This window comes from Oncorhynchus gorbuscha, linkage group LG01, assembly GCF_021184085.1.
Source record: "Oncorhynchus gorbuscha isolate QuinsamMale2020 ecotype Even-year linkage group LG01, OgorEven_v1.0, whole genome shotgun sequence".
NCBI classification, from domain to species: Eukaryota; Metazoa; Chordata; class Actinopteri; order Salmoniformes; family Salmonidae; genus Oncorhynchus; species Oncorhynchus gorbuscha.
The window spans coordinates 19,312,450-19,336,213 of NC_060173.1; the positions used below are offsets into that span (position 1 = coordinate 19,312,450).

Sequence of the window (23,764 nt, forward strand, 5' to 3'; positions counted from 1 at the left end):
TCAGAGATGGCAGTTTGGTTTCTCCTCTGTTCAAAATGGACAAATGCACGCACCTGGAGATTAGGCAATAGTTTAGACAGAGGACACCGAGCGGACACCTGGTAAATGTAGTCTCTTATGGTCAATTTTCCAATGATATGCCTACAAATACGTCACAATGCTGCAAACACCTTGGGGAAATGACAGAAAGTGTAGGCTCATTCCTTGCGCATTCACAGCCATATAAGGAGACATTGGAACACAGTGCCTCCAAAATCTGGAGCGCCTCACTTCCTGTATGAAATGTCATCTTGGTTTCGCCTGTAGCATTAGTTCTGTGGCACTCACAGACAATATCTTTGCAGTTTTGGAAATGTGTTCTTTCCAAAGCTGTCAATTATATGCATAGTGGAGCATCTTTTCGTGACAAAATATCTTGTTTAAAACGGGAACGTTTTTCATCCAAAAATGAAATACTGCCCCCAGAGGTTCAAGAGGTTAACATCACCTTACATCATTTCACAAATAGTTTCATCTTTACTCATTCATTTTATAACAATAATTAGACGCAAACCCCATAATTGAGAGGTGTACACAATCAGAGATATAGTTGTGTATCCTGTCCAGTCTGAGGTCACCAAATGAAACACACTCATCATACCCATCCCTTAAGTGTCCACGGACCGTTCCCACATTCTCACAAGTGGACCTTTTGTATCAGTTTGCCATGTGAAATCCTTTGTTCTCTCTATGTGTCTCTTTCTGCATGGCCAGGGGGAGAGAGACTCCTCCAAAAATTTACGACATGAGATATGAGAGAGAGAATATGGGTTGTATTTACAATGGTGTTTGTTCTTCTCTAGTTGACCTTTTCTTGTGGCAACAGGTCACAAATCTTGCTGCTGTGATGGCACACTGTGGTATTTCACCCAGTAGATATGTGAGTTTATCAAAATCGGGTTTGTTTTCTAAATCTTTGTGGATCTGTGTAATCTGAGGGAAACATGTGTCACTAATATGGTCATACATTGTGCAGGAGGTTAGGAAGTGCAGCTCAGTTTCTACCAAATTTTGTGGGCCGTGTGCACATAGCCTGTCTTCTCTTGAGTGCCAGGTCAGCCTATGGCGGCCTTTCTCAATAGCAAGGCTATGCTCACTGAGTCTGTACATAGTCAAAGCTTCCTTAAGTTTGGGTCAGTCAAAGTGGTCAGGTATTCTGCCACTGTGTACTCTCTGTTCAGGGCCAAATAACATTCTAGTTTCCTCTGTTTTTTGGTTAATTCTTTCCAATGTGTCAATTAATTATCTTTTAGTTTTCACATGATTTGGTTGGGACTAATTGTGTTACTGTCCTGGGGCTCTGTGGGGTGTGTATGTGAACAGAGCCCCAGGACCAGCTTGCTTAGGGAACTCTTCTCCAGGTTCATCTCTCTGTAGGTGATGGCTTTGTTATGGAAGGTTTGGGAATCACTTCCTTTTAGGTGCATGTAGAATTTAACGTCTATTTTCTGGATTTTGATAATTAGCGGGTATCAGCCTAATTCTGCTCTGCATGCATTATTTGGTGTTCTACGTTGTTCATGGAGGATATTTTCTGCATGCAGAGTCTCAATTTGGTGTTTGTCCCATTTGGTGAATTTTTGGTTGGTGAGCGGATCCCAGATGGCAATGGGTTCTATAACTGATTCAAGTATTTTTAGCCAAATCCTAATTGGTATGTCAAATTTTATGTTCCTTTTGATGGCACAGAATGCCCTTCTTGCCTTGTCTCTCAGATCGTTCACAGCTTTGTGGAAGTTACCTGTGGTGCTGATGTTTAGGCCAAGGTATGTATAGTTTTTTTGTGTGCTCTAGGGCAACAGTGTCTAGATGGCATTTGTATTTGTGGTCCTGGCGACTGGACCTTTTTTAGAACACCATTATTTTGGTCTTACTGAGATTTAGTGTAAAGGCCCAGGTCTGGCAGAATCTGTGCAGAAGATCTAGGTGCTGCTGTAGGCCCTCCTTGGTTGGTGACAGAAGCACCAGATCATCAGCAAACAGTAGACATTTGACTTCAGATTCTAGAAGGGTGAGGCCGGGTGCTGCAGACTGTTCTAGTGCCCTCGCCAATTCGTTGATATATATGTTGAAGAGGGTGGGGCTGAAGCTGCATCCTTGTCTCACCCCACGGCCCAGTGGGAAGAAATGTGTGTGTTCTTTTGCCACACACTTGTTCTTTGTTTACATGGATTTTATAATGTCGTATGTTTTTCCCCCAACACCACTTTTCATCAATTTGTATAGCAGACCCTCATGCCAAATTGAGTCGAAGGCTTTTTTGAAATCAACAAAGCATGAGAAGTCTTTGCCTTTGTTTTCGTTTGTTTGTTTGTCAATTAGGGTGTGCAGGGTGAATACGTGGTCTGTCATACGATAATTTGGTAAAAAGCCAATTTGACATTTGCTCAGTACATTGTTTTCACTGAGAAAATGTACGAGTCTGCTGTTAATGATAATGCAGAGAATTTTCCCAAGGTTGCAGTTGACGCATATCCAACGGTAGTTATTGGGGTCAAATTTGTCTCCACGTTTGTGGATTGGGGTGATCAGTCCTTGGTTCCAAATTTTGGGGAAGATGTCAGAGATAAGGATGATGTAAACAGTTTTAGTGTATCCAATTGAAATATGTTGTCTGTATATTTGATAATTTCATAGAGAATACCATCAACACCACAGGCCTTTTTGGGTTGGAGGGTTTTCATTTTGTCCTGTAGTTCATTCAAGGTTATTGGAGAATCCAATGGGTTCTGGTAGTCTTTAATAGTTGATTCTAAGATTTGTATTTGATCATGTATATGTTTTTGCTGTTTGTTTTTTGTTTTTTGTTATAGAGCCAAAAAGAATTAGAGAAGTGGTTTACCCATTTTGGATAGATAATTATTTGTGTTGTTGTTTGTTTAATGTTTTCCAATTTTCCCAGAAGTGGTTAGAGTCTATGGATTTTTCAATTACATTGAGCTGATTTCTGACGTGCCTGTCCTTCTTTTTCCGTAGTATATTTCTGTATTGTTTTAGTGATTCACCTAGTGAAGGCGTAGACTGTTTTTGGTTGGACAGGTTTCTCAATTTCTTTCTTAAATTTTTTCATTCTTCATCAAACGATTTGTCATTGTTGTCCATTTTCTTTGGTTTTCTATTTGAGATTTTTAGATTTGATGGGGAAGCTGAGAGGTCAAATATACTGTTAAGATGTTCTACTGCCAAGTCTACACCTTCACTATTACAAGTGGAATGTTTTGTCCAGGAAGTTGTCTAAAAGGGATTGAATTTGTTGTTGCCTAATTGTTTTTTGGTAGGTTTCCAAACTGCATTCCAGCCATCTATAGCATTTCTTAATATTACTCCGTTCATTTGGCTTTGATGCCTCATGATTGAGTATTGCTCTGTTCAAGTAAACTGTGATTTTGCTGTGGTCTGATAGGTGTGTCAGTGGGCTGACTGTGAACGCTCTGAGAGACTCTGGGTTGAGGTCAGTGATAAAGTAGTCTACAGTACTACTGCCAAGAGATGAGCTATAGGTGTACCTACCATAGGAGTCCCCTCGAAGCCTACCATTGACTATGGACATACCCAGCGTGCAACAGAGCTGCAGGATTTGTGACCCGTTTTTTTTATTGGTTATGTTGTCATAGTTGTGCCTAGGGCGGCATATGGGGGAGGGAATGCTGTCACCTCTAGGCAGGTGTTTGTCCCCCTGTGTGCTGAGGGTGTTAGGTTCTTATCCGGTTCTGGCATTTAGGTTGTCACAGACTAGTACATGTCCCTGGGCCTGGAAATGATTGATTTCCCCCTCCAGGATGGAGAAGCTGTCCTCATTAAAGATAATTTCCTTTTGAATTTCTAGCCAAATGTAAAATGTTCCTGTTTTGATTAATTTAATGGAGTGAATTAGGTCTGCTCTATACCAAATTTGCCTACCCGCCTGAGTCCCTTCTCTGTTTCACACTTGGTAGATAGGTGGATGGGACTACCAGCTCTCTGTAACCTAGAAGGCAATCAGTGGGTCCGTCTCCTCTATACAAGGTTTCTTGTAGGATGACAATGTCTGTATTTCCGATTTCTTTGACGATGTCCAGGTTACTGCTCTTTAGGCCAAAAACAGATGACCTCAGGTCCTGGATATTCCAGGATGATATAGTGAAGGCTTTGTGTTCCACAAAGTGTCTAATGTTGTTGGTTGTGTGGTTTGGCCTCAGGCCAGTAAGTGTGAGCAGAACCTGCTGAGCTTCTGGTACATGCCATTGCCATTGGCTTGTTAGAGTGGGGGGTTGGGCCTGTTTGCCCGCTCACGGCCTGGACGTATGTGTGACTTCCACGTTGGGACCCTCTTTGCGGGGGTGGGGTGTATGGGGTGGGCAGGAGGAGCATAGTTCTGATCTGAGGGGACCTAAATAGGGTGTGAGCATGGTTGACTTGGGGGGATGTTGATTGGTTGGGGTGGGGGTGTGTATGTGGCTGGTAGTGTTGTGGTGTGGATGAAGGTCGTCTCGGCGTGGGTCCTCTAAGTGTATGTCCGAGGGGGGGGTGTCTCGCATGTCTGGGCTGGGTATCTACAGATCTGTTGCTCCTATGTGAAGTGTTGGGGCTGCGTTTGAGAGCGATGTCCTTTAGAGTCTGGGTGAAAGTGGGCACTGCTGCCTTGTATAGGTGGACCTGGTCAAAGAGGCTGTTCAAGTCCAGGGTGAAGTGGTGTGCCAGGAAAACATTTGGTTTTGAGGCTCAGTCACGGGAAATATTTGCGTTTACTCGCGGTATGGTAGCAGGGTGGAAGTCTTTTCATAGTAGCAGGATGGAGATAACCACTTGTGCATTGGGGAAAGTAGAAGAAGCTTTTTCAATCACTTCCTTCAGTGCTGTGGCCATCCTTTCCTGTGTTCTCAGGTAATTTGTACCTGTGTGTATTATTATGTGGCTAGGTGAACCTAGTTGGTCCTCAGACAGAAGGTCTAGGGAGCGCTGGGTGTTTGGACACCAGAGTTTAGACACACTGTGTTTGGGAAAATAAATAAATAATTGTATAAATTTCCCATTTGAGTCCATAAGGAGAACAATCTGTGTCTTGTGTTTGTCCTCAGTGGGTGTGGGGGGTTTGTCAGGAGGGCTATCAGGGTGGCTGACAGGGGGGTGCTCAGAGGGGGTGAGAGCCGCTGGGCTTGGGGTTCTTTATTTGTCTTTTCTGCTGTGGTGTCGACGCTATGGTCAGGGTCTGGTGTGGACTGTTCTGCTGTGGTGTCGACGCTATGGTCAGGGTCTGGTGTGGACTGTTCTGCTGTGGTGTCGACGCTATGGTCAGGGTCTGGTGTGGACTGTTCTGCTGTGATGTCGACGCTATGGTCAGGGTCTGGTGTGGACTGTTCTGCTGTGGTGTCGACGCTATGGTCAGGGTCTGGTGTGGACTGTTCTGCTGTGATGTCGACGCTATGGTCAGGGTCTGGTGTGGACTGTTCTGCTGTGGTGTCGACGCTATGGTCAGGGTCTGGTGTGGACTGTTCTGCTGTGGTGTCGATGCTATGGTCAGGGTCTGGTGTGGACTGTTCTGCTGTGGTGTCGACGCTATGGTCAGGGTCTGGTGTGGACTGTTCTGCGGTGATGTCGACGCTATGGTCAGGGTCTGGTGTGGACTGTTCTGCTGTGATGTCGACGCTATGGTCAGGGTCTGGTGTGGACTGTTCTGCTGTGATGTCGACACTATGGTCAGGGTCTGGTGTGGACTGTTCTGCTGTGATGTCGACACTATGGTCAGGGTCTGGTGTGGACTGTTCTGCGGTGATGTCGACGCTATGGTCAGGGTCTGGTGTGGACTGTTCTGCTGTGATGTCGACACTATGGTCAGGGTCTGGTGTGGACTGTTCTGCGGTGATGTCGACGCTATGGTCAGGGTCTGGTGTGGACTGTTCTGCTGTGATGTCGACGCTATGGTCAGGGTCTGGTGTGGACTGTTCTGCGGTGATGTCGACACTATGGTCAGGGTCTGGTGTGGACTGTTCTGCTGTGGTGTCAAAACTTTTGTCGGGAGCTGAGGTGGGTTGTTCTCTGTCACACGTCATCCCCTCACCCTCTCCTCCAGCAATCTGATCCTCTCCTCTAGTGCTCTGTTCTTCTCCTGTTCTTGCTTTTTATATTGTTGAAGTTGTCTCACCACAGTCCAGAGTGCAGATATGTCTCTCTCCACCTCCAGCTCTCTGGGTCTGGTTAAGAGGGTGTTGTTGTGCTGGACTGTTGTCTGGGTCTGTGCTGACTGGAGTGTAATCCCCTGCTGTTCCAGCTCCACTTGCCTTACCTCCAGCTGGGTAAATGTATCCTTCATTTCAATGAGGGGGTAATACTCTGTGCTGGGAGGTTGACTCTCCGCTTGGGGTGGCTTGTCTGTGGGGTTATATAATGAAGAGGTCTGGTCTGACCCGCTCAGGGTGGGGGTATCTTTCTCAAGGGAGAGCTTCTCCTGCTGGGCTAATTATTTGATTAGGTGAAAGTCCAGCTGAAACTGTTTGGGGTTTCCCTGTACCAATACTGTTAAAAACGTATTTATATTAGCTGATTCAGAGTCCTCGTTGTCTAGTATCCTGAGTTTTCACCCCTCGTTAAAACCCCTCCTTTTAACAGAGGGGTAGTGTGTTAATATAGCACTGTGCCATGCCAGGGGATGGTTTGTGTGGAAGATTGCTGATGTTCCCATTTTTATAATAGTCAGCAAAAAGTCTCTCTTGATTTTCCATAAGGAGCTTCATTTTGTGATCTTTTCTTTTCTTGCCTTGTCATTCTTTACATACAAAGGGTACTGTATTTTAATTACATCTGAACAGTGGGATGCAGCTTCTAAGGCCTCTCCATTTGGTTGGAGTAGACTGTGCGACTCTCCTGCCATTGTTGGGCTAAAGGGCTTTGACACCTCTCACTTGACACACACATCAGTGCTAATTGAAGTTGTATCAAGCTTGGCAGCCTTAATTTAGCATTCAGTCCTTAAAAAGTTTTATTTTGGGGCCTCCCGGGTGGTGCAGTGGTCTAAGGCACTACATCGAGATCCATGGGGCGACGCACAATTGGCCTAGCATTGTCCGGGTTAGGGAGGGTTTGGCTGGTAGGGATATCCTTGTCTCATCGTGCACTAGCGACTCCTGTGGCGGGCCGAGCGCAGTGCACGCTAACCAGGTCGCCAGGTGCACGGTGTTTCCTCCGACACATTAGTGCGGCTGGCTTCCGGGTTGGATGCACGCTGTGTTAAGAAGCAGTGCGGCTTGGTTGGGTTGTGTTTTGGAGGACGCATGGCTCTCGACCTTCGTCTCTCCCGAGCCCGTACGGGAGTTGAAGCGATGAGACAATATAGTAGCTACTAAAAAATTGGATACCACGAAATTGGGGAGAAAAAAGGGGTAAAATGTAAATACAAAATAAATAAAAGGTTTTATTTATTAAGATGGATATAGGTCTGTAACAGTTTGGGTCTAGAATGTCTCCCCCCAATGTAATGTAATGTATATTTCTTCTTAGCTTTGGGAAATAAAATATAAACTAAATATTACTCATTCAGTTCCAGGTTGGATGGTGTGTTCAGGTTTCTGTTGTAAACCTTCCAGGTAATTTCGTAATTCCGTCCAAAATCAGCTTGTAGGTTTTGATCTAACTCAAAATCTATATATTTTTTAAGAACATGCTGAAAAATGTAGGAGCTCATCTCTCTCTCTCTCTCCCTCTCTCCCTCTCTCCCTCTCTCCCTCTCTCTCTCCATCTCTCTCTCCATCTCCCTCTCTCTCTCTCTCTCTCTCCCTCTCTCTCCCTCTCTCTCCCTCCCTCTCTCTCCCTCTCTCTCTCTCTCAAGGTAAAATGGAGTGAATGAGGCTCTTGGCACATCTTTGTTTGTTACCAATGACTCCATGGCCTTCAGAGGTAGAACGTGTTCCAAACAGAGCCTCTCTCCTCACAGGCATGTGTATGTCTAGAGTGTTTTGTTCAGAAAAGAGCACTAGGTGTTCATCTGTAGGTCATTGTGTTAAACTCTCCTATTATTCCAGGGACAATTTGTACCTTTGAAAGACCTGCTAGATACTTGGTGTGAAGACCCACACAGAGACAGAAAAACAGGTAATGATTTAATGGTAACAGAAAGTATCATTGAGATGGGAGGAGAATATGCGAGAGGTCACAACTCTCTTACATTCTCTCCATCACTGTAAAGTATTTGTTTCGACTGACTAATGTGCGATGTACAGTACATTATTTTTGGTTGAAGTAAACGTTGAATGGTAAAACACATTCATCAGGCATCGTAAGAAATGCAGTGAGTTCACTTGAGGATGTCTCTATTTTTCCATGTGTGATTTCCAGCATGCTGGGGTAATATTTCTATCCAAGCCTCTGTCAGAACACCAGAAGACCCAACACACAGGAAGCATGGCTAATTACTCCCATTAAAACCAACCAGCACCATTCACTCACACTGACTCTCACTCCTTACCTGTTGGCTGATGGGCCATGAGTTGAAGTAGTAGACCACAGTTTGGGAGAGAGGGAATGTGGTTTTCTTAGAGTGCCTGTCTGCTGTATATATACTTTGCATTCGCACACACACAGGCTTTTTAATTTTGAAAATTGCGATGAATGCCAAACCAGGACGTGGTCTGTGGCCTCCCCAGGGTATATACCCCAAGTTCATCATAGACTGGGCTGAAGTTTGGAGTCATTCTAAAACCACTGAAGTACTTTATTTTGAGTGGAGGCTACCGGGATCTGCTGTAAAGCAGCCTTCCTAGATGTTCATGCATTAATCTGATGTTGAAACCGTGTGGTCTGGAAGAACTGCTGAAATGGAAATAGTTCTATTAATAAACATCCTCCAAATCCCTGCATACATACAACAGCGTGCCTTACTCACAATTTTTGGAATGTTTCTGCCTTTCATTTCACACGTGTATGCATTACTGTGCTAAGGCTTCCCCAAATGAGCAATTAGAGAAGCAAGAGATGTTTGATATTCCCAGATTGCGTGAGAGAAGTTAAGGGCTTGTAAGTATTTCACGGTAAGGTCTACTACCCCTGTTGTATTTGCCGCATGTGACAAATACAATGTGATTAGATTCATTTGTTCTCTTGTGCGTGTTTGGCTGACCAGTGGCTCCTTTTGTGAAGGAAGTGCTTTGTGATTGGTGGAGAGTGGAGGCGTCCATAGGGAGGGCTGGAGGGCTATGTTGATAATGAGAGAAGCCATCGTCATGGTGTCAGACCATCTGACTTTGGCCTTGAAGTCTTTCTCTGGCCCATTCTCTAAATGGGAGGGGTGCTGGGGGATCATAATATACCGTGTCAAGCGATCTACAGGGCAGCTGGTCAGGATGGAGTCAGATGTCAGTCTGCCAGGAGTGAGTGTGTGTGTGTGTGTGTGTGTGTGTGTGTGTGTGTGTGTGTGTGTGTGTGTGTGTGTGTGTGTGTGTGTGTGTGTGTGTGTGTGTGTGTGTGTGTGTGTGTGTGTGTGTGTGTGTGTGTGTGTGTGTGTGTGTGTGTGGATGTATTTGTCAGGGGGAGTTACGGCTGCACCCATTGACTGCTCTGAGGGAAACACCTACATTGGAGCTATAGATGGTATCTGACAAAGCTCCCTATCTCCAAACTAAGAGATTGGTCAGAGCAGCACCATCTGGTTTAGGTACACAGGGCCAAGGCTAGAGCATTTTGTTCACAACTCTAGGTCTATTTCCTTTCAGGGTTAACAGGTCCAGAAGTAATATACTTTTTGTTTCTTTCATTCTTTGTTTTTGATCTTTTTTCTCTCCATTTTTAAATGTTTGACCTCTATTTAACTAGGCAAGTCAGTTAAGGACACATTCTTATTTTCAACGACAGCCTAGGAACAGTGGGTTAACTGCCTTGTTGAGGGGCAGAACAACAGATATTTACCTTGTCAGCAGCCTTTACGGTTACTAGTCCAACGCTCTAACCACTAGACTACCCTGTCGCCCCATTTAATCACTCCACCCCCCCTCTTTAGAGAACAAATATCTTTGTTTTTTTACACATTTTACATATACATTACCAAACAACCTCTTTAATACCAACCCTCAGCCACTCTCAGCCCATCCCACCTATCACCATAGACCTCAGCTCTTTAATACCAACCCTCAGCCACTCTCAGCCCATCCCACCTATCACCATAGACCTCAGCTCTTTAATACCAACCCTCAGCCACTCTCAACCCATCCCACCTATCACCATAGACCTCAGCTCTTTAATACCAACCCTCAGCCACTCTCAGCCCATCCCACCTATCACCATAGACCTCAGCTCTTTAATACCAACCCTCAGCCACTCTCAGCCCATTCCACCTATCACCATAGACCTCAGCTCTTTAATACCAACCCTCAGCCACTCTCAGCCCATTCCACCTAATCACCATAGACCTCAGCTCTTTAATACCAACCCTCAGCCACTCTCAGCCCATCCCACCTATCACCATAGACCTCAGCTCTTTAATACCAACCCTCAGCCACTCTCAGCCCATCCCACCTATCACCATAGACCTCAGCTCTTTAATAGCCAACCCTCAGCCACTCTCAGCCCATCAGCCACCTAATCACCATAGACCTCAGCTCTTTAATACCAACCCTCAGCCACTCTCAGCCCATTCCACCTAATCACCATAGACCTCAGCTCTTTAATACCAACCCTCAGCCACTCTCAGCCCATCCCACCTATCACCATAGACCTCAGCTCTTTAATACCAACCCTCAGCCACTCTCAGCCCATTCCACCTAATCACCATAGACCTCAGCTCTTTAATACCAACCCTCAGCCACTCTCAGCCCATCCCACCTATCACCATAGACCTCAGCTCTTTAATACCAACCCTCAGCCACTCTCAGCCCATCCCACCTATCACCATAGACCTCAGCTCTTTAATACCAACCCTCAGCCACTCTCAGCCCATCCCACCTATCACCATAGACCTCAGCTCTTTAATACCAACCCTCAGCCACTCTCAACCCATCCCACCTATCACCATAGACCTCAGCTCTTTAATACCAACCCTCAGCCACTCTCAGCCCATCCCACCTATCACCATAGACCGCCCGTGTTTGGTTTCCATGTGCCATATATTTTTCAATTGTGCTGTGATGTTTTACAACATTATTTAAACTTTGTAATCCTATGTTATCCACAGATTGTGAGCTAAAGATGAAAACCTTTTCTACCAGTATTATTATATTATTTATTGACTGATTATGTCTTTCCAGATCGCCCCAACACTGCTATTTGTAAGGTTCATTTTAAGTGCATGTTGTGATTTTTTTAACCATTCCTGAACCTGTGACCAGCAACAAGCTACATATTTTTTATTTTACCTTTATTTAACCAGGCAAGTCAGTTAAGAACACATTCTTATTTTCAATGACGGCCTGGGAACAGTGGGTTCCCAGGCCGTCAGAACGACAGATCTGCCGTCAGAACGACACCTTGTCAGCTCGGGGGTTTGAACTCGCAACTCGTTACTAGTCCAACGCTCTAACCACTAGGCTACCCTGCCGCCCCATAGGGGCAATACCAGAATAAATGATCTAATAATTCTGTCTCTTCGCAACAAAATCTACAGAGCTGAGATTGTTGTATGCCCCATATACAGTTGACGTCGGAAGTTTACATACACTTAGGTTGGATTCCTTAAAACTCGTTTTTCAACCACTCCACACATTTCTTGTGAACACACTATAGTTTTGGCAAGTCGGTTAGGACATCTACTTTGTGCAAGACACAAATAATTTTTACAACAATTGTTTACAGACAGATTATTTCAATTATAATTCACTGTATCACAATTCCAGTGGGTCAGAAGTTTACATACACTAAGTTGACTGTGCCTTTAAACAGCTTGGAAAATTACAGAAAATTATGTAATGGCTTTAGAAGCTTTATCCTTGGGAACAATTTCCAAGTGCCTGAAGGTACCCCGCTCATCTGTACAAACAATAGTACGCAAGTATAAACACCATGGGACCATGCAGTCATCAAGACGCGTTCTGTCTCCTAGAGATGAACGTACTTTGGTGCAAAGTGCAAATCAATCTCAGAACAACAGCAAAGGACCTTGTGAAGATGCTTGAGGAAACAGGTACAAAAGTATCTATATCCACAGTAAAAATGAGTCCTGTATCGACATAACCTGAAAGGCCGCTCAGCAAGGAAGAAGCCACTACTCCAAAACCGCCATAAAAAAAGACAGACTACGGTTTGGAACTGCACATGGGGACAAAGATCGTACTTTTTGGAGAAATGTCCTCTGGTCTGATGAAACAAAAATAGAACTGTTTGGCCATAATGACCATTGTTATGTTTGGAGGGAAAAGGTGGAGGCTTGCAAGCTGAAGAACACCATCCCAACCATGAAGCATGGGGATGGCAGCATCATGTTGTGGGGGTGCTTTTCTGCAGGAGGGACTGGTGCACTTCACAAAATAGATGGGTGAAACTTTTCGTTAGAGGTTTAAAGCTTTAATATTTATTAATCTTAGCCTCCCAAACTCATATTCATTATATAAATAGGCACATTTAATTTTGTCTGGCTTAGAATTCCAAATAAAATGAAATATATTTTACTCATATGATTTTAAAAACGAATCATCTGGAGTCGGCAATGCCATTAGTAAGTAAGTAAACTGTGATAGGACCAAAGAGTTAATCAATGTCATTCGTAAGTAAGTAAACTGTGATAGGACCAAAGAGTTAATCAATGCCATTCGTAAGTAAGTAAACTGTGATAGGACCAAAGAGTTAATTAATGTCATTCGTAAGTAAGTAAACTGTGATAGGACCAAAGAGTTAATCAATGCCATTCGTAAGTAAGTAAACTGTGATAGGACCAAAGAGTTAATCAATGCCATTAGTAAGTAAGTAAACTGTGATAGGACCAAAGAGTTAATCAATGCCATTCGTAAGTAAGTAAACTGTGATAGGACCAAAGAGTTAATCAATGCCATTCGTAAGTAAGTAAACTGTGATAGGACCAAAGAGTTAATCAATGCCATTCGTAAGTAAGTAAACTGTGATAGGACCAAAGAGTTAATCAATGCCATTAGTAAGTAAGTAAGTAAACTGTGATAGGACCAAAGAGTTAATCAATGCCATTCGTAAGTAAGTAAACTGTGATAGGACCAAAGAGTTAATCAATGCCATTCGTAAGTAAGTAAACTGTGATAGGACCAAAGAGTTAATCAATGCCATTCGTAAGTAAGTAAACTGTGATAGGACCAAAGAGTTAATCAATGCCATTCGTAAGTAAGTAAACTGTGATAGGACCACAGAGTTAATCAATGCCATTCGTAAGTAAGTAAACTGTGATAGGACCAAAGAGTTAATCAATGCCATTCGTAAGTAAGTAAACTGTGATGGGACCAAAGAGTTAATCAATGCCATTCGTAAGTAAGTAAACTGTGATAGGACCAAAGAGTTAATCAATGCCATTAGTAAGTAAGTAAACTGTGATAGGACCAAAGAGTTAATCAATGCCATTCGTAAGTAAGTAAACTGTGATGGGACCAAAGAGTTAATCAATGCCATTCGTAAGTAAGTAAACTGTGATAGGACCAAAGAGTTAATCAATGCCATTCGTAAGTAAGTAAACTGTGATGGGACCAAAGAGTTAATCAATGCCATTCGTAAGTAAGTAAACTGTGATGGGACCAAAGAGTTAATCAATGCCATCCGTAAGTAAGTAAACTGTGATAGGACCAAAGAGTTAATCAATGCCATTCGTAAGTAAGTAAACTGTGATGGGACCAAAGAGTTCACCAATGCCATTCGTAAGTAAGTAAACTGTGATAGGACCAAAGAGTTAATCAATGCCATTCGTAAGTAAGTAAACTGTGATAGGACCAAAGAGTTAATCAATGCCATTCGTAAGTAAGTAAACTGTGATAGGACCAAAGAGTTAATCAATGCCATTCGTAAGTAAGTAAACTGTGATAGGACCAAAGAGTTAATCAATGCCATTCGTAAGTAAGTAAACTGTGATAGGACCAAAGAGTTAATCAATGCCATTCGTAAGTAAGTAAACTGTGATAGGACCAAAGAGTTAATCAATGCCATTCGTAAGTAAGTAAACTGTGATAGGACCAAAGAGTTAATCAATGCCATTCGTAAGTAAGTAAACTGTGATAGGACCAAAGAGTTAATCAATGCCATTCGTAAGTAAGTAAACTGTGATAGGACCAAAGAGTTAATCAATGCCATTCGTAAGTAAGTAAACTGTGATAGGACCAAAGAGTTAATCAATGCCATTCGTAAGTAAGTAAACTGTGATAGGACCAAAGAGTTAATCAATGCCATTAGTAAGTAAGTAAACTGTGATAGGACCAAAGAGTTAATCAATGCCATTCGTAAGTAAGTAAACTGTGATAGGACCAAAGAGTTAATCAATGCCATTCGTAAGTAAGTAAACTGTGATAGGACCAAAGAGTTAATCAATGCCATTCGTAAGTCAGTAAACTGTGATGGGACCAAAGAGTTAATCAATGCCATTCGTAAGTAAGTAAACTGTGATAGGACCAAAGAGTTAATCAATGCCATTCGTAAGTAAGTAAACTGTGATAGGACCAAAGAGTTAATCAATGCCATTCGTAAGTAAGTAAACTGTGATAGGACCAAAGAGTTAATCAATGCCATTAGTAAGTAAGTAAACTGTGATAGGACCAAAGAGTTAATCAATGCCATTCGTAAGTAAGTAAACTGTGATAGGACCAAAGAGTTAATCAATGCCATTAGTAAGTAAGTAAACTGTGATAGGACCAAAGAGTTAATCAATGCCATTCGTAAGTGTCATTTTTCAAAAAATATACAAGTATTTACCTCTCCATGGTTGCAAAATCTCATCTATTTCTATTGAAATGAATTGTGGTAAATTAATTTATATTTTTTGAGATGTGAATACCAAGTATGTCTACTTTACCATCCACCCATTTTATTGGTAACCTACAAGGTAGTGTAAACATGCGTAATAGGTTTCTGAAGCTTTAAGGTCTCTTATCACATGGGTGGTTGTATTATTCCCATACCAGACCCCACCCCAAGGTAGCCCTCTATGTTTGAGTGTGAAAATATGGAGACCAGACCAGACAGCGCCCAGGGGATGGAGCTGGACTGGAGTAAAGATACAGCAACTTTAGCCATGGTAGTGTTCAAGTGCGTTGTAGTTATAGCGCTTCTCTCCCATCTCCCCCATCTCTCCCTAGCCAGCCAGGGACCTCCAACTGAAAGGCTGGCTTTACACTTTTGTGATGCTAATGTGAGCCTGAGACCCTTGAGTCATCCATCATGGCCGGTGGGACAGCTAGGCTATTGTCCAGAGGATTTGGGTCTCTCATGCACTCACTCCGCACAGCCGGGAGACAGGGGCCTGCCTGGGGCCCAGTGCATTCTGGGTAGGGGGAGTAAAGAGTGGAAAGGATTAGGGCGCCGGTCGCTATGTAAATATGGGTTAATCAGAGAGCTATGGAAGGAGGGTGCGTGGCTGTGACAAGTTAGAGCTCTGGACCAAGAGACAACAAGGCATTTTGTTGTACATGGACATCATTTTGTGATTTGTAATGTTGGGAGTCATTACTTTTGATACATTTGAAGTTGCTAGCCTCCCAACCTTAATAGCAACATGCAGCAAACGGATGGAACGGTACAATACTGAGGGCAGCTACTTTAATTGGTTCAATATTTAATTGTATAAGCGATACATTATTTGGTTTTCATGCCATTTTTAAATCAGGAACAAGCCAAGTCACAGTCGTCTTTCCTGATATCTGTGATTCACAATGACACTTAGAAACATCTCTGAGAAATGCCTTTAAATCTATTGATATGATGCTGGAAACAGCTCATATTGCCTGGCAGTAGAAATGTATGGAGTAAGGTTTAATGGTAAAACCACATGAAGGGTGCAGGGAATGAGTGTATGAGTGATCCTCGTGTTGTCAGAATGCCAGAGTGTTCTCTGGGGTCCTCGGACATCACCGTGTTCTACTGCAGAGCCTCGTGGGAGTGTGCTCAGTGTGGGAAAGGAAATGAGTGTTAAAAAGATCTCAGCTGAGAGACAAGAAAAACACTTTTTAATACGGTTACCAACAAAAAAAATAACTCTTTGACGCATATCAGCTACAGGCATCAAGCTCTCTGGAATGTGTGTGTGTGTGTGTGTGTGTGTGTGTGTGTGTGTGTGTGTGTGTGTGTGCGTGCGTGCGTGCGTGCGTGCGTGCGTGCGTGCGTGTGTGTGTGGCGTCAATATGCATGCGTGTGTGTGTGTGGTGTGTGTGTGTGTGTGTGTGTGTGTGTGTGTGTGTGTGTGTGTGTGTGTGTGTGTGTGTGTGTGTGTGTGTGTGTGTGTGTGTGTGTGTGTGTGTGTGTGTGTGTGTGTGTGTGTGTGTGCCGTGCGTGCGTGCGTGCGTGCGTGCGTGCCAAGTGAGTCAGTGTGGGTCAGGGTCCTGCTCCGTCCATCAGCCTGGGCAGTGTAACACAGAACTGCCCACACACACTATCAACTGTCAAGTGGTTTTGCAGCAGTCTGCTGATCAGGCAAACCAGAGTAATGAGAGCTTTAACCTCCAACCTAACATTGTCAAACATGTCCAACCCATACACCAACCCTACCTCGTCGACCCACAGAACTCACAACTCCAACTTGTTAACCATAACTCCAATCTATACTGTAGTAAGCGCTGCAACAAATGTAAAACATTTCTTAACGTTTTCAACTGCCATATTTTCTCTCGTTTAAACATATTAAAAAGCAACATAAAATTAAGCGAATTCACAGTTCAGATATGGTCACATACTGTACAGTATGACCGCTAGGGGCAATGCGAATCTATCTACTGCAGTCCTACCTACCAAATCAAATTGTATTTGTCACATGCACCGACTACAACAGGTGTAGACTTTACAGTGAAATGCTTACTTACAAGCCCTTAACCAACAATGCAGTTCAAGAAATAGAGTTATTTTGTCCAGGTGGGAAAGGGCAGTGTGGTGTACGACTGTGTGAATGTGACTGTGGGGCGGTATGCAAATTGGAGTGGGTCTAGGGTTTCTGCATGATGGTGTTGATGTGAGCCATGACCATCCTTTCAAAGCACTTCATGGCTACCGATGTGAGTGCTACGGGGCAGTAATCCTTTAGGCAGGTTACTCTTGCTTTCTTGGGCACTATGGTGGTCTGTTTGAAACATGTTGGTATTACAGACTCTGTCAGGGAGAGGTTGAACATATCAGTGAAGACACTTGCCAGTTGATCCATGCATGCTTTGAGTACATGTCCTGGTAATCCGTCTGGCCCCGTGGCTTTGTGAATGTTGACCTGTTTAACCTCTCTGGGATATGTGGGACGGTAGCGTCCCACCTCGCCAACAGCCAGTGAAATTGCATGATGACAAATTCAAAACAACAGAAATCCCATAATCAAAATTCCTCAAACCACAGCCACAGTGTCCGATTTCAAATAAGCTTTACAGTGAAAGCACACCAAACGATTATGTTAGGTCAGCACCTAGTCACAGAAAACCATACAGCCATTTTCCAGCCAAGGAGAGGGCTCACAAAAATCAGAAATAGTGATTAAATTAGTCACTTACCTTTGATCTTCATCAGCTGGCACTCACAGGAGTTCATGTTACACAATAAATGTGTGTTTTGTTCGATAAAGTTAATCTTTATGCCTAAAAACCTCATTTGAAATTGGTGTGTTATGATCAGAAATGCATTGTCTCAAACAAACATCTGGTGAAAGTGCAGAGAGCCACATCAAATTACAGAAATACTCATAATAAACATTGATAAAAGATACGAGTGTTATGCATGGAAATATAGATAAACTTGTTCTTAATGCAACCGCTGTCAAATTTCAAAAACGCTTTACGGCGAAAGCACACCTTGCAATTATGTTAGGTCAGCGCTAGTCACAGAAAAACATCCAGCCATTTTCCAAAGAAGGAGAGGTGTCAGAAATAGCGTTATAAATATTCACTTACCTTTGATGATCTTCATCGGAATGCACTCCCAGGAAACCCAGTTCCACAATAAATGTTTGTTTTGTTCGATAAAGTCCATCATTTATATCCAAATACCTCCTTTTTGTTCGCACAGTAATCCAAATGCATAATGCATGTCAAAAAAATTATATTACAGTTTGTAGAAACATGTCAAACGATGTATAGAATCAATCTTTCGAATGTTTTTATCATAAATCTTCAATAATGTTCCAACCGGAGAATTCCTTTGTCTTTAGAAATGCAATGGAACGCAGCTAACTCTCACAGGGGCACGCTTCATCAGCTCATGGAACTCTGCCAGACCTCTGGTTGAAACAGCTCTCATTCTCTCCTCCTTCACAGTAGAAGCCTGAAACAAGGTTCTAAAGACTGTTGACATCTAGTGGAAGCCTTAGGAAGTGCAATATGACCCCATAGACACTGTATATATTCGATAGGCAATGCCTTGAAAAACTACAAACCTCAGATTTTCCACTTCCTGGTTGGATTTATTCTCAGGTTTTTGCCTGCCATATAAGTTCTGTTATACTCACAGACAACATTCAAACAGTTTTAGAAACTTCCGAGTGTTTTCTAACAAAATGTACTAATTATATGCATATTCTAGCTACTCAGGCAGTTTACTCTGGGCACCTTTTTATCCAATTACTCAATACTGCCCCCCAGTCCCAAAGAAGTTAAAGGTATTGTTCACATCGGCTACGGGGAGCATGATCACATGCATACTTCAGTGTTGCTTGCCTCGAAGCGAGCATAAAATACATTTTGCTCGTCTGGCAGGCTTGCGTCACTGGGCAGCTCACGGCCTTTGTAGTCTGTAATAGTTTTCAAGCCTTGCCACATCCAACAAGAGTCAGAGCCAGTGTAGTAGGATTCAATCTTAGTCCTGTATTGACGCTTGCCTGTTTGATGGTTTGTCTGAGGATATAGCAGGATTTCTTGTAAGCATCTGGATTAGTGTCCCGCTCCTTGAAAACGGCAGCTCTATCCTTAGCTCGGTGCGAATGTTGTCTGTAATCCATGGCTTCTGGTTGGGATATGTACGTACAGTCACGGTGGGGACGACGTCGTCGATCCACTTATTGATGAAGCCAATGTCTGAGGTGATATACTCCTCAATGCCATTGGGTGAATCCCGGAACATATTCGAGTCTGTGTTAGCAAAACAGTCCTGTAGCGTAGCATCCGCGCTAGAGCTCGACCGATTATGATTTTTCAACGCCGATACCAATTATTGGAGCACCAAAAAAGCCGATGCCGATTAATCGGCGATTTAAAAAAAATACAAATAAAAAGTATTTGTAATAATGACAATTACAACAATACTGAATTAACACTTATTTTAGCTTATTATAATACATCAATAACATAAATTTAGCCTCAAGCAGATAATGAAACATGTTCAATTTGGTTTAAATAATGCAAAAACAAAGTGTTGGAGAAGAACGTAGAAGTGCAATATGTGCTATGTAAGAAAGCTAACGTTTCAGTTCCTTGCTCAGAACATGAGAACATATGAAAGCTGGTGGTTCCTTTTAACATGAGTCTTCAGTATTCCCAGGTAAGAAGTTTTAGGTTTTAGTTATTATAGGACTATTTCCCTCTATACCATTTGTATTTCATTAACCTTTGACTATTGGATGTTCTTATAGGCACTGTAGTATTGCCAGTGTAACAGTATAGCTTCCGTCCCTCTCCTCGCTCCTCCCCGGGCTTTTAACCAGTAACACAATGACAACAGCCACCACATTAAAGCAGCGTTACCCATGCAGAGCAAGGGAAACAACCACCCAAGGCTCAGAGCGAGTGAAGTTTGAAACGCTATTAGCGCACGCTAACTAGTCAGCCATTTCACTTCGGTCACACCAGCCTCGTCTCGGGAGTTGATAGGTTTGAAGTCATAAACAGCACAATGCTTGACACGCAACGAAGAGCTGCTGGCAAAACGCACGAAAGTGCTGTTTGAATGAATGTTTACGCGCCTGCTTCTGCCTACCACCGCTCAGTCAGATACTTAGATACTTGTATGCTTAGTCAGATTATATGCAACACAGGACACGCTAGATAATATCTAGTAATTTCATCAACCATGTGTAGTTAACTCGTGATTATGATTGATTGTTTTTTATAAGATAAGTTTAATGCTAGCTGGCAACTTACCTTGGCTTACTGCATTTGCGTAACAGGCAGTCTCCTTGTGGAGTGCAACGAGAGAGAGGCAGGTCGTTATTGCATTGGACTAGTTAACTGTAAGGTTACAAGATTGCATCCCCCGAGCTGATAAGGTGAAAATCTGTCGTTCTGCCCCTGAACTAGGCAGTTAACCCACCGTTCCTAGGCCGTCATTGAAAATAAGAATGTGTTCTTAACTGACTTGCCTAGTTAAATAAAGATTACATCAAGGTGTAAAAAAATATATTTACAAAATAATCTGCGCCCATAAATACCGATTTCCGATTGTTATGAAAACTTGAAATCGGCCCTAATTAATCGACCATTCCGATTAATCGTCGACCTCTAATCTGCGCCATCTGACAACTTTCGTATTGAGCGAGTCACTGGTACTTCCTGTTTTAGTTTTTGCTTGTAAGCAGGAATCAGGAGGATATTATGGTCAGATTTGCCATATGGAGGACGAGGGAGAGCTTTGTACGCGTCTCTGTGTGTGGAGTTTTTTTCCCTCTAGTTGTACATGTGACATGCTGGTAGAAATTAGGTATAACAGATTTAAGTTTGCCTGCATTAAAGTCTTCGGCCACTAGGAGCGCTACTTTTGGATGAGCATTTTCTCGTTTGCTTATGGCCTTATACAGCTCGTTGAGTGCGGTCTTAGTGCCAATCATCGGTTTGTGGTGCTAAATAGACGGCTCGTGTGGCCTACAGCTTATCATGAGGTATTCTATCTCAAGCGAGCAATACCTCGAGACTTCTTTAATATTAGACTTCGCGCACCAGCAGTTATTGACAGCTGCTCTGTTCTGCTGATGCACAGAGAAGCCAGCCAGCTCTATATTATCTGTGTCGTCGTTTAGCCATGACTCGGTGAAACATAAAAAGATATTACAGTTTTTAATTTCCGGTAGGTAGGATAGTCTTAATCGTATATCATCCAGACAGCGTTTTAGGTTCTCTGTTGTGTGCCTCTGATTGAAGATGAAATCCTACTACACAGTGATGTATGGCATGTTCATCGACATCCAACATTCTGTTGTTAATGCCACGTATGGTGTTTGCGAGCTTGCACTTTGTACATTGTACAATTTCTCCATCAGCGCCACCACAGTTTTTGTTAAAAACATTGTTTTGCCTCTATGATGATGATGATCGGGACCAATCTGTTAGCGGTAGTCTTGTGATGACGGCACTGTGATTTTAATGTAATAAAACGTTTTCAGTTAGGGATTTTTTCAAAATGTTTTTTCAAATTTTTTTCCAAATTCGTTTAGATGTTTAAACGTCACACCTCTACAGTACTACCTGTAGACGTCCATTGTATTCTGGTCTAAAACGGCTAGTAATATGTTCCCCACCATTTTTCCTGCTTTTGAGGGATCATGAAAGGATATATTGTCTAGTTGATATTTGCTTGAAGGATTTGCAAGGCATTTTCTTTTATTTCTAAGTGTTTTCAGAGAAAACTCATTTGAATATATGTTTCACATGCAGTAATGACATTAATTGGCTGGTTTTACAGAGAAAACAAGCACAGCAGGGATTTGTGATGGACCAGATTTTGAACAAGGTTTCAGAAAAAAGCGGAGTGAAATAGAGCAGTGTTACCTCTGAAACGTTTGACTATAATAATGTCCATCAGTGCAGAACCTTCTCTGTCTTGGCACTCTTCTGGGAGTGCAATCTTTTTGTCTAGTTTTGAAAATAAAGATTAGCTTACTCAACTCATATGAGTATCATGGGGGAGGGATTTTCTTGGTTTCGTCTGTTAGGTTGAGGGTCTTTAATCTTCTCTCTCTCTCTTTCTCCTTCCCTCCCTCCATCCCTCTCGCTCTCTCCCTCCCTCTCTCACTCTTTCCTTAACCCTCGCTCTCCCTCTCTCTTGTTTAGCGTGCCTGCCAAGTCCTGCTGAGCGTGTTTGCAAGCTAGTGAAAAGAATGAATTATTCAGCAGTAAGCATGCTTACAGCTGGCCGTTTTGCGGCCTTTGATCTGGGGATTGGGCGTCTGCATGAATGCCCATATTGTCATGTTATGTGTACACGATTGAGAGTAGGGAGGCCCCAGCATGGGCGGTGGGAGATTACAGTGCGGGCCTGCTGGGAGTAGGGTCACACCACTAAATCCCCCAGATGCTGTTTGTTCGGCCGAGGTCACATGTTGTCCGCCTGTCCGTGTGGCCTTAACACAATGGTCCTCTCCAAGTGAATGAGGGTTAGGGTTAGTCTCCCCCACCAGGCCCCCTCCACATATACCCACCTGTCTAGTGGTCTAGTGGTCCTTCTGTAGCTCAGTTGGTATAGAGCATGGCGCTTGTAACGCCAGGGTAGTGGGTTCGATCCCCGGGACCACCCATACGTAGAATGTATGCACACATGACTGTAAGTCGCTTTGGATAAAAGCGTCTGCTAAATGGCATATATTATTATATTAGAGTGGACACAAAAGTCAGGGGGCCATTACCTACACACCCAGACTGCTGTCTTAGTGCTTTGTTTCTTCCCTCAGGTCGCAATGAATTGATAGCAAGATACATCAAACTAAGAACGGGAAAGACAAGGACAAGAAAGCAGGTAAGAGGGACTGCCTTTCCCATATGAGTTTTCACTTTTTTTTTCTTTTTTTGTGGCAAGGAGGGGAGTGGTATGGACGTGGCCAATGGCATGGTCTCCAAACTCAAAATATCAGAGTCCCTCCTCTTGGCCACAGAGACAAAATGTTGCCATTTTAAAACTAATTTCCTGCAATTCTACACATTTCAGTTTACACTGAAAATGTTTTACCCACCCTATTTTTTTCACTCTCTCTCTCTCTCTCTCTCTCTCTCTCTCTCTCTCTCTCTCTCTCTCTCTCTCTCTCTCTCTCTCTCTCTCTCTCTCTCTCTCTCCATATATATATAATTAGTATTACTTAAAACATTTATCACATTTTCTGGCATGGTGGCAACGATTTAGCAATAGCTGCACGTCGCTGAGAAATGAATATAGGGGAAACACTGACTCAGATATGCTGTGCACTGTGTAATGAAACCTGAACCACTCACTGTCCAATCCCTGATGTACATACTCACTCACTGTCCAATCCCTGAAGTACATACTCACTCACTGTCCAATCCCTGAAGTACATACTCACTCACTGTCCAATCCCTGATGTACATACTCACTCACTGTCCAATCCCTGATGTACATACTCACTCACTGTCCAATCCCTGAAGTAGTCCCTCACTGTCCAATCCCTGATGTACATACTCACTCACTGTCCAATCCCTGAGGTATATTCACTCACTGTCCATTCCCTGATGTACACACATTGCCATTTTCTGTGCAGCCCTTAGAGGGTGCTGGAATGCAGGTTATCTGACACCACAGGCCGAACTCAGACACTTTGAGCTGTGTGGCTATGCATTGAATCAAAACAGGTCTCCTATTAAAGAATGTTTTTGCATGATGCATAGCACTTGATGTCAAAAGACCACAGGTGTTTTTTCACTGTTGCATCTTAGCCAGAGAGAAAGGTGGAGGGATACAGGGCGCTGGCAGCAGTTGTCAAGGGAGGAGT

General features: G+C 43.1%; 1 protein-coding gene across 2 annotated transcripts in view; it reads left to right on the forward strand.

Annotated features, from left to right (window-relative positions):
- tead1a (TEA domain family member 1a) overlaps window positions 1–23,764 on the forward strand; it is a 112,839-nt gene that overhangs the window by 61,339 nt on the left and 27,736 nt on the right. For both annotated transcript variants that reach the window (XM_046347213.1, XM_046347223.1), the window contains exon 4: window positions 22,715–22,779. In XM_046347213.1, the coding sequence (XP_046203169.1) occupies window positions 22,715–22,779 (65 nt within the window). The remainder of the gene's footprint in view (window positions 1–22,714; window positions 22,780–23,764) is intronic.